Source organism: Trachymyrmex septentrionalis, unplaced genomic scaffold (assembly GCF_001594115.1).
Source record: "Trachymyrmex septentrionalis isolate Tsep2-gDNA-1 unplaced genomic scaffold, Tsep1.0 scaffold29, whole genome shotgun sequence".
Taxonomy (NCBI): Eukaryota; Metazoa; Arthropoda; class Insecta; order Hymenoptera; family Formicidae; genus Trachymyrmex; species Trachymyrmex septentrionalis.
The window spans coordinates 3,179,237-3,190,343 of NW_017305451.1; the positions used below are offsets into that span (position 1 = coordinate 3,179,237).

General features: G+C 39.1%; 1 protein-coding gene across 1 annotated transcript in view; it reads left to right on the forward strand.

Moving 5' to 3' along the window:
• The window catches only part of LOC108749306 (irregular chiasm C-roughest protein-like), a 47,629-nt gene that overhangs the window by 26,064 nt on the left and 10,458 nt on the right, over positions 1–11,107 (forward strand). Inside the window, exons 3-7 of the mRNA XM_018487907.1 lie at positions 79–279; positions 2,000–2,109; positions 5,669–5,820; positions 6,310–6,620; positions 7,643–7,883. Coding sequence (XP_018343409.1) covers positions 79–279; positions 2,000–2,109; positions 5,669–5,820; positions 6,310–6,620; positions 7,643–7,883 — 1,015 coding nt within the window. The remainder of the gene's footprint in view (positions 1–78; positions 280–1,999; positions 2,110–5,668; positions 5,821–6,309; positions 6,621–7,642; positions 7,884–11,107) is intronic.

Here is an 11,107-nt window from a genome sequence, read left to right on the forward strand (position 1 = left end):
AATTCCGGTCACGGGTCAATTCCCTGACGCGGGTGTTTTCTCGAGCGATGCTATTTTTAACTGTAACGTTTCTTGCAGATCACGTGGATCGATGGACTAGGCAACGTGCTACGCCATGGCATCAAAACCACGAAGGAGGCGTACGATAACGGTCCGCTGATTACTGTAAAGTCCGTCCTTAGAGTGATGCCGCGAAAGGATCACGACAACACGACTTTCACGTGCCAAAGTCAAAATATGGCGGATCGTTCGCCGCAAAGCGCCAAACTTCGCGTCGAGGTACGTACAAAGTAATTAGGGCCCCCCAGTCTTAGCGCGCATTACACGATTCCGATAAGAACCGACTTGAACCAGTTGGAAAACACATAGGGTATAATATCATGAAATAAGTCTGTGAACCGTGTCAGCAAGACGGCGAGAAATCGAAGAAAAAGAAAAGAAAAGAAAAGAAAATGGGAAGCGGGGGAAGATAGAAATCTCGTTTAAAGGGAAATAAAATCACTGGCCTTTTACGCGCGCGCGTTCTTTTTACTCGCTGACCGGAGGAAGAAATTAACGCGAGTCGCGCAAAAGCGAGGCCCGGGACGGGGCAGGGAAGAGGGTAACAGGGGTAACGAGGCGACGTATAATAATTAACGTCGTGTCTTGAGAAGCGGTTAGCGCGCGGTAATCGCCATCCGCCGGCGCAACTTTCGTGCTGCGAACGCGCGCGCGAGTACTTTGGCGCGCTCTCCGGGTACTACTTCCGCCCTCTTTTCTTCAGAGACGTAGACTCCATTATCCGAAGTGGCAAAGGGAACAAATAGTTTCATGGAAAAGGGCAACGAAGCGGACTCGCAGAGATTTTTGCCCGGGCAGAACATTCGAATTTGTGACGACGACGACGACGACGACGACGACGACGACGACGACGAGAACGACGACGAAGATGGCGCGATATTGCGAACACACCGACTGCCCGAGCTGCAGAGAAAATTCTCACGAGTTATTACTTAACTCTTTTACACTGGCGCCGGATATATTACCCGCGCTTTTCACGACTCCTAATATATAAGTTCGACGTTAATATCGTGTCCTAATTGAAAGCAATTCTTACACAAACGAGTTCGAGCAGAACTCCTATTTCTTCGATGTGATTTCTTTTTATCATCCACGCACGTGTCGACAAAATGAAGAAAAGCTTAATTTTTGACATATAGAGAGAATACTTTATCTTTATTAATATACATAACGATAAATTTTTCTTCTTGACTCAGAGTGGATTTCTACTAAAATATCTGTGTTATTAACTTCTTCCTTTAGATTACATAACGTTTTTATATCGAATATAAATCCCAATATAATATTAATATCCAAAATAAATCTTTTAATATCTAGTAAATTTAATATTTAAATATTAAAATTGTTAAATACTAAAATTCTATTTAAATGTACTTCAAGTTTAATGCAGAATAAGCGGTATTACTAATGGTGATCTTTCAAGTTTATGCTCATAAAAATATTAATCGTTAATATTTTCGGTAGAAGGAAATTTATCTAATTTGATCGAAACAATCTCGCGGATGCATGTCAAAGGAAGCATAGTGAATCGAGGAAACATGTAAAGCAACAAATGTCTCGTTATTAAAATTGTGTCGTTTTAAAATTGTGCAAAAAAAAGCATAGCTCTTAAAAAGGATAGAGTTTCAAATAACATGATAAATATACGGCCCTAAAAGGTTTCGGACAAAATTTGAACAGATAAAATTTCATTCAATTCTGAAAGTGTATCGAGCGTGAGTAATATACTACAGGATATATCTCCTATTTCCCTTGTGAAATATATAACGAACGCTTCGAAAATTTCAAACGTGCAGTAATGGATATGCATCATTATTATTCCGGACTACGCACGTAGCACAGCTCGCGGAAAGCGCGACGGTAACATTGAGCGGTTCGATTTCTGCGTGATGGGAAGCTTAGAAAATGGAGAAAGGCGATTCACGCATTTTGTTTTCAGGTACGTTACGCACCAAAGGTGTCCCTCTCGAAGATCGATCGCATCGTCGAAGGTTCCGAGCTTAGGTTCAAGTGTTGCGCCGAGGCCAATCCACCTGATGTAGAATACAGGTGAGTACAAAAAACTGACAGATATCGACGATATTTCCATTAATATTGGAAGAGAGGAGATTTAAATATCCGATTCTTCATTAAAATATTATAGAATAATTAATGTAGTTATGTCAGCTCTCAGAGCTGTCATCATAAAAACTGTATTTTATTCTAAAACGTACGGAGCTGAAATAATAGATAAAAGTGCGCACACAAAATTAATTATTATTTATTAAAAACAGAAGAATAAGATTTCTCTCTACGCAGATTAACGGTAATTCGAACTTTACTCTAAATCAGGTCGCCGAGTTGTTCGATAAAGTCAATATAGTTGAGCACGAGTTTCAAAATAGTTACTTAACAGTTATTCTCTGTGTACCTATAATTAGCATACAATAAGTGAAATATTGATGACAAGAGGAGGCCAATATAGAAGATGGCCAATATAGACGAATAATGCACGATTAAACTTTTCTATATGTTAAAAATCATCGTGATCGATCGATAAAATACCAAAAAAAGCTCCGTTATTTTAATTCTTGTCTGAAATATTTTTCCAAACTTTCGGGTGTTTGCTGGGAAAATATTTTTCCAGAAAGTGGCTTCGATCGAAACTGAAACTTCCCTTTCTGCATGCACAAGTAAAATATGACGTACATAGGCGATTCAACTCGTATCAGCTTCCCTTCCTTAAAGCGATCGGTTCCCTTAAGCTGCTTAAAGTTTCCGAAATATCGATAGTTTCTCACGATATCGTGTCGCTACAGGTGAGCGACGCCGTCGGCGCAGCGGGCACGCGAGGGCGCGTAAGCAAAACGTGAGTCGCGTTGTTCGTACATTGGCTGCGAGCGACAAAGAGAAGGTGGATGATCGATATCCGTCTCTACAAAGAGGACAATGTCAAATTCAGGACGGTGTTGCGCGCGCACGTGTTAACGTGGAGCGCGTTTGCGGGTTTCGCCTAGCGGGCCCGCTTTGATTGCTTTTAAATTATTCGTTACGCAACATCCCGCCGAAGGGGAAAAAAAAAAAAAAAAAAACTGCTCGCCCCGGATGACGCGCTGTATTAATTTACGAGATTATCGGATGGTCGCTCGAATTAAATCGGCTCGACGAAAATATCACCCCCCGAGAAAGCGCAGATTGCATATCTAAAAAAAACATTACCGCAATTTGTAAAATCAAGTCCTTTTTTTCCTTTTTTTATGCTTTTTAGACGAGGCTTTCGATCGTTTAACGTGAATTGTATTGACGCGCGATTGTACGCCGTATACGGTGCTGCACGCTCTTTTATATCGCTGATGCGTTTCGCTGCGCGAGTTTAAATTAACTTCATATATAATCAAAGGTAGAAACAAAAGGATTTCGATTTACAACGATTTTTTGCGACTGAGATTTAAATTGCGGGTCTTTTTCCGTACATCAACTGAACGGAAAGCTTTTACACGGATACAAAAGCTCAAAATCGTTTCCTTTTCCTTTTTTTTTCGTGTCACGACGGACTTTCTCCAGGCGTAGGTGATGTGTGTGTGCGTTAAAGCTCCGTGGAAAAAAAAAGAAACTTGATCCGCTTATGGGACTTCATGGACAGTAGACAGAGAAGCGAGTAAAGAGCAGCGAGAGAACCACATTGTATTGACGATAACGAACGTTAGTTACCAGTCGCTTTAACAGCTTTTATAGCTTCCGCAGCTTTTTTTATAGCTTTCACAACGGTCGTCGTCGCGCCACTGTTCGTAAAAAAAAAGATCCGAATGCAAGTGAAAACTGAGGAAGCGACGAGACCGGCGACATGATTTTCCGTGTTCTCGCGCGGCGTTAAGTAACGAGATGACAAAAGTAACAAAATCTCTTATCGTATCAGTTTTTAAATGATCTCTCATTACAGCAGAGAAAGGATCGTATAATATTCAAGGAAATGTAGGAAACTCAGATAAGAGATAACTTAACTCATTGGGCTAATTAATTTCGGATACTAATTAAATTTGCGTTATTTCATTTCCGTGATCACAATCACTTTGATAAATTCTCAAGTTACATAAAAATAGAATGATACGAAAAATACATTTTTATCATTGTGCAGCTGAATTTCCTGCTCTACACTCAAATTATTACATTTATGAAGAAAGCAGTTAATATTACAAAGTTAGAAAATAAATGTTAAAATCGGAGCGCGTAATTCTTGGAGAAAGGCTTGTTTCTTGAAATATTTTCTTCTCTCGCGCTAGAAATGAGAAATAACCCCCTCTGATGACAAATACATATAACGTATTACAACTCGAGATAGAAAGGTATTGCTGAAATCATAAAACTTCTTTCAATCTCGCTGCGAAGTAAAATATCTTCCTAAAGTTAGATCGTGTCTTCCGCAAACACTATATATAGATGCGTGTACGCGAAAGAGTTGAACTTTGCCGGATACGAGATGACCTACAGACATTTCGATGTTTATCGAGTCGTTATGGCACGGTATTCGCGCGAACGTACGTGGCACAGCGCTTTTGCCGGCATCTTTGCGAGGTAAATTGTCTGTCGGACGGCTCTACGGCTCCGATAAAATCGATTGCAATGCGAGGGATGAAGAGCGCGAGAAAGGAGGGGGTTGGCAGAGGGTGGCGAAGGGTGGTGGGTCTCTCTTGCCTAGAGACACACGAGCTTGGTAAGTCGTCGTTTCGGTTCGATTCGGCTCTTCTCTCACTCATTCTTTCTTCTTCTCCCTGATTGTACGCGAAGGCCGTTTCGTCGCTGTGAAAAGCGCAGCCTGCCCTCTCCCGTTTATTACCATTCGAAACGACGACGCTGAGACTCTTTTCCTCGATTGTGCGGTCAAACGATGCTCGAGATAAATCGCTCAGATCCTTCGTGAAGATGCCTCAGTTGGCAAAAGTCGAGTGGCAAGAATAGCTCGCGATAAAGAAACGTCATAAAGTACGTAAAATGTCAACCGAACCAAATTTACCGTGCTCGTTGATTAATTTAAAATCGACTTCTCTCTACATTGTAAATATTGAGAAATTAATCATTTTTCAATTATAAGAACGATAAAAAATGAAATTAAATTTGAGAGACAAATAAATGTTAAGATAATTTTTCATTTAATTTTTAATTAACTAGGACTTTTAGCTTGAGATCTAATTAACGAAATGTTTATCAAGTGTTAAGAGAAAAGTATTCAGTTAAAAAAAAAATCAAATTTAATTAAAAAATACGTGCACATCTTGCATAATTTAGAGATATCTGGTATATATAACGCGAGATCAGCGAAAAAACGGGTATGGCATTGAGTCGCAGAAGTAATCGTTTAAATGCATCGCGTTATTAAAAAAGTCGTATTGATCCGGAGCGAGAGATGGCGACGCTAGAAAGTTATAGAACGATAGAAGAAGAAAACGCGATTTGTATATGTGTGTGTGTGTGTGTGTGTCTGTGAAAAACGCCTGATAATCCATGAGTTTTTGATCCACAACGTCGGCTTATTACACTCGTCAATGGTCAAATAATTATAGAGGATAAAGAGGAGAGATGTTATTTTAGACCGTCCTCTTTAAATGACGTTTATTTCGCTTTTCTTTTCCAGGTGGTTTATCAACAAGAGAAAGGTGATCGGGGACTACACCACAGAGATGATTATTCACAATGCTACCCGTGAGCTGCACGACGCGACCGTAAAGTGCGAGGTTTCGAATGAAGTCGGTAAAAGCGAGGAGAGCCAAACCCTGGATGTAAGATGTAAGCAAAAAGAAAACATTTCCGTAGGAAAAATAACAGTGGAGGTCAATAGTTTCTTAGAAACTATCACGTGTTTTAACATGGACTATTTCTTCGATGCTTAAATTCCGCGATCACGCGAAGATTCCAACGTTCATTTTGTGTGGGAAAAAAATGATAGTTTCAACGCAGTGGTCTGAAAATATCATGCCATATCGCGCAAAGATATAAAATAGAATGTTGAGAGTTTCGTACGCGCGCTGCTCGAGACCACGTTAAGAGAGAATTTCGTTTTACCGTAAAGCCGGTACCTTACAGGCGTGTTAAAGGAGCAATCGCGGTAACGATATAAAATATAGAGCCACGCCGCGGAAACGCGCTCTCGAAATAAGCCGCGCAGGGATAGACGCTCGGCAATAAGGAAGTAACATTTTTTTCCCCTCCCATCACGCGAGTTCATTTTCGTGCAAAAGCTGACCTGGAGGGGGGGTTAAAATTGAATTTTCTCAGACGGCCCGCAGTTTCGGCACCCGCCGCTTTCCGTGGAAACATATTACGGCGCCACGGAGATCCTGCAGTGCGACGTAGACGGGAATCCAATGCCCGAGATCAAGTGGTACTACGAAGATTCGGACCGAATGGTCGCCAACAGTCCGAACATAAGCGTCGTTGTGAGCTCCGACACTGCCGGCCGTTACTACTGCAAGGCCCATGTGCACGGCTTTCCGGAATTAACTGGCCATGCCAACATCTACATTCGCGCGCCGCCCAGCATAGTGTCGCAAAGGATCCAATATGTGCCTGACGAAGGAGTGGTCAAGGTACACACATACATTGATGGGACAATGTTCTTTGATCCGCTATCGGTCGGTTAAGTATCATGCTCAGTGCGACTATCATTCGCAAAGGTATGCGAGGCCCAGCGCGTAATTTTCTTGAGTGCCGTCGTGCCGGACGTCCCGCGCGTGTGTATTATGAATTATTATTACATGAAAGCATCTCTTCTACCGGAAAGATCTTTTAAGCTGGGGGACGGCAGTTATCAGGAAGCACTCAGTATAATTTACTCTGGATAATTTAGCTTCATCCGCGACGTGAAAATACGCTTGAGAGTCTGCTAAGGCGATCAACGTGTGGGGTGTTGACATGTTCCAAGTAGTCTCGATAAACATTTTCACATCAAAATGAGGAGAAAAGTCCGTATCAACATCCGACCTGAAATGCATTTTTATAAGCACTTTTGTTGATACGATAGTAGAACAACTCAAGTAGAACAACAGGTTACGATAACATCAAAATGATGTCAATATGGATCGTGACTGATAAAAGTGACTTTTAATAATCATTTTGAGATCATTATGACGTCATCATGACTTGGTGCTCTACCTGGCGAGTTATGATTAAGCAATATGTACATAATCGACGTAATAATAAACACAATAAGATAAACATTTATCCAAAACTCATTTCACTTAAAATTATATCGATTTCAATCTTCGTTGAAAAAGGTGTAGACATTTGCAGGACATATGTCGATACGAATTTTTGTCTCGTATTTCAACTGAGAATGAACTGGCATCCAAAGCTCGTCCAAGCGTTTCGCCAGCATTCTATATACGTATCCTCACGCTGACACAGGAGTTCACGATGATCGCGCGATGCCATTCCCACATTTTTCTCTCTGCCGATGCTTGAAACACTTTTAGAGGAGACCGAAGAGCGCGAGGGTCACCCCGGTTGACGAGGGTGAAAGACCGGGGTCGCCGATGAGGGGTGGAATGGGACTCGCGCTTAACCGCAATTTTTTTATTTCACCGGCGTTTTTCCCCGATTTGCTTCCCAGGTTAAGTGCACCGCGATATCCGTGCCAAAAGCGGAATCGGTGGTGTGGAGCTTCGCCGGTCGCGAGCTCAATTTCACGTCGAACAATACGCCGTTCTACGTACAAGAGGAATACGCGGCCGAGAGGATAGTCAGCACTATCACCCTACTGGATCCCATATCGACGTACTTTGGGGATTACAACTGCACGGTTACGAACAGCTTCGGCACGGATTCTGTCATCATCAAACTGACAGCACACAGTAAGTGTTTGATATCTGATAGATTACTCTCTTACTATCGCCTGATCGCATCTCATCTCTAGATAAGCTTTCGAAGATCTTGCGAATTCGAACGTACATATTGTTGGATAATAGATTCATTTAGCGAAGGATTGCCAGGAATGGTAAAGTGAATTTTCCTTCCTTTCTCTCCATAAAGTTTTAATTTTAATATTTTTGCTAAAAATACCGTTATATATAATTTTGTACGATACTATAATTCAATATTTTTTTTAAAGCTAATTAAATAATTTACCGATAATCACAAAGTGAATTTTTATCTTTTTTGCTAAATATTTAAATATTTGTTATGTAATTTTATACAATACTATAGTTCAATACTATTTAAAAAGCTAATTAAATTCAATATTTTATTAAGTATTTATGAAATAAACATCGCATCTTCTTTTACAATCTGGAAATATCAATATTGATCATATTTTCCAGAATAAAAATCTTTTATGCAATCGCATAAAATTTTAATTCAAATTCCAATTTTATTTAAAATAGAAGATCATCCATCTTTTTAATGTAAAATTGATTAAAAAATGAAATTTTGCTTCCTCGCATCTTTACAATTTACTTAACAAGATCCTTTTTTTAACTAAAAAATAATGTATATACATCGAATGTTTCTCTAAAGCCTTTTTATTTTTAGTTATTAATATTTTGTCAAATGCGCAAAATGTATTAATAATATTTTCTGTGTTAAATTTAAGTTTTATATACTCACCATCAGCGACGATCTCGGTCTTCTTTGAATAAAACTGGCGACGATCTCTCTCTCTCTCTCTCTCTCTCTCTCTTGATATGTTTTTCGATGCACTTCAATCCGAGATTAATTAAAACATCGATGTTGTTCCTAAAATTAGAAAATATTTAATTCTTATAATCTAAAATTAACTAAGACATTAAATTTTGCTACTCTCTTTATCTTAATCTTCATATTTTATTTAGTAAAATCCTTTTTAATTTACAACTAAAATTATTTGTATATATATCTGTGTTTTTCCTCTAAAATAATTTTATTTTTAGTTTAGCTGTATCACCAAATGCACTAAACGTATCTATTATTTAAATTAAATTAAAATCTTTGTATACTCACGATCACAGTGACAATCTCAGCTTCGATTCATGCTTTTCTAATAATTAATTGAAACATTGATGTTTTTCCTAAAATTAGAAAAAAAACTATTTTTTGAAATCTGAAATGAAATTAATTAAAAATTTTAATTTTTCTTTTTGTATCCTCACGCAATTCTGTTTAGTAAAATTTTATTTAATTAAAATAGAAGAAATTGTATTATATACATTAATTCTTTCTCTAAAGTAATTTTATTTTTAGTCAATACAGTTTTTGGTCAATGCAGACCAAATGCGCTAAATGTATCTATTCTAAAAGCAAAAAAACAAAATTTGATGTTTGATCAAAGATTGGGTCATGATATTCTTGTATATATTTCATTAAAATCTAATCCGATGTCCAAACTGCTTCATTAAGTCGTTTTTTTATCGATGAACAATAGATCGATTTTCTAGTATTTTTCAAGCCATTTATGGCCTGATTTTTAATATGCAAGCTAAAGTGAAAGAGAGAAAGTAAGTCAACGATAATATACTCGTACACGTTTATAAAGTGAATATAGTAAGTTAAAAATACCAGAAAATCGAGCTATTTCTGTTGATTAAAAAATGGAGCAATTTAATATTTCGGTTTAAAATCAAAATTCAAAATACATATAAATACCACGATCTAATCAAATAAAAAAATTTGTGTGTTTGTGTCATCTGAATTAAATTTAAATTCGTCTATTTTCTATAGCTAGGCACACACACACATTTTCAGAACGCAAAGTGAAATAAATATATTTACGTTTAATATCTGATGAAAGCGAGAAAAAAAATTCTAGTGCAGGAATGAAAAACAGAAGAGAGTTGCAAATCTTAAAACGAGGTGAAAGTTACATTGGTGAATATTTAGTAAATTTTATTGGTGGGTGTGTGTCAATATTTAGACAATTTCATTAGTCAATATTTAATAAATTTCATTTTTAATACTCATTAATGCTCGCTTTTATAAATTTTCATCTCATTGCAAGATACACAATCTCCTCATCTTTTATATACTGACAATCATTGGCTTCTCTCGATCGAAACTGATGACGATCCCTCGATGTATTTCGAAATTACACTCGCGGACATAATAATAACTCATGAACTCTCTCGTTATCGATCGCTAAATTAAATTACTAACGATATGACTGATTTATCACCCGATACAATGAGATGACGCTTCGAACTCATTCCCGACTTCCCGTTGTTTTCGACGTTTTTTCGATCTAATGCGCGACACGAAATTCCGAGAAGTGGCAACACCATCGATTTCGAGAAGACGCGAGCAAACATGGCGGACACAAAGGCCGGCCGTTATCCGAATATTCTAGACGAGCACGAAATCGTCCGTCTCCATTCCATGGTGGAGGTTTCTCGACGTCTCCTTCGATGCTTTTCGATGTTCCGGTATGCTGAATGACACTCGCGACGCGGATGAACGAAATATGGGAACGGATGGATTTTGTCGAATCCTGCCCGCATCGCGTCGCATTGCGTCGCGTCGCAACACGTACTGACCGGCAGTTGAGTGAAATTCAGTTACGTGACCGCGGCTAACTTCGCGCGTTCTGTAAAAATTCCAGACGGACCGCCGATTTCGAGTCCCGAGTGACGTGTTAATTACGATCGCACTGGTCAATCAACACACGATTGCTCGTCACTAGATTCAGTATCACCGACGCTCGTTGTACGCAGAATTTATTGGAACTTATCCGGTTAAAAGACGCGAGAATCCGCAGCGATTGCGATCCGCCATGTCCCGAAGAACGCACGACACGTAATGCCGTTACTAGGCGGTTAAACAAATTTGGTAACGCGACTCGCGGCTAACTTCGCGCGCTCTGGAAAATTTTCCGATGAGACGGCCGCCGATTTCGAGACTCGAGAGACATTAATCGCGATCGTATGCGCCAGTTAACAGTATTAACACATCGTGACAATCACTCGTTTTGAATTCAGTATTCTAGACACTTGTTTATACACAGGGTTTATCCAAGACGAGTAAAAAGACGCGAGGATACGCGTCGATCTGACATGCTTCGCTGAGAAGCGCGCGACACGTAATACCATACTAGGCGGTTAAAAAAATTTGG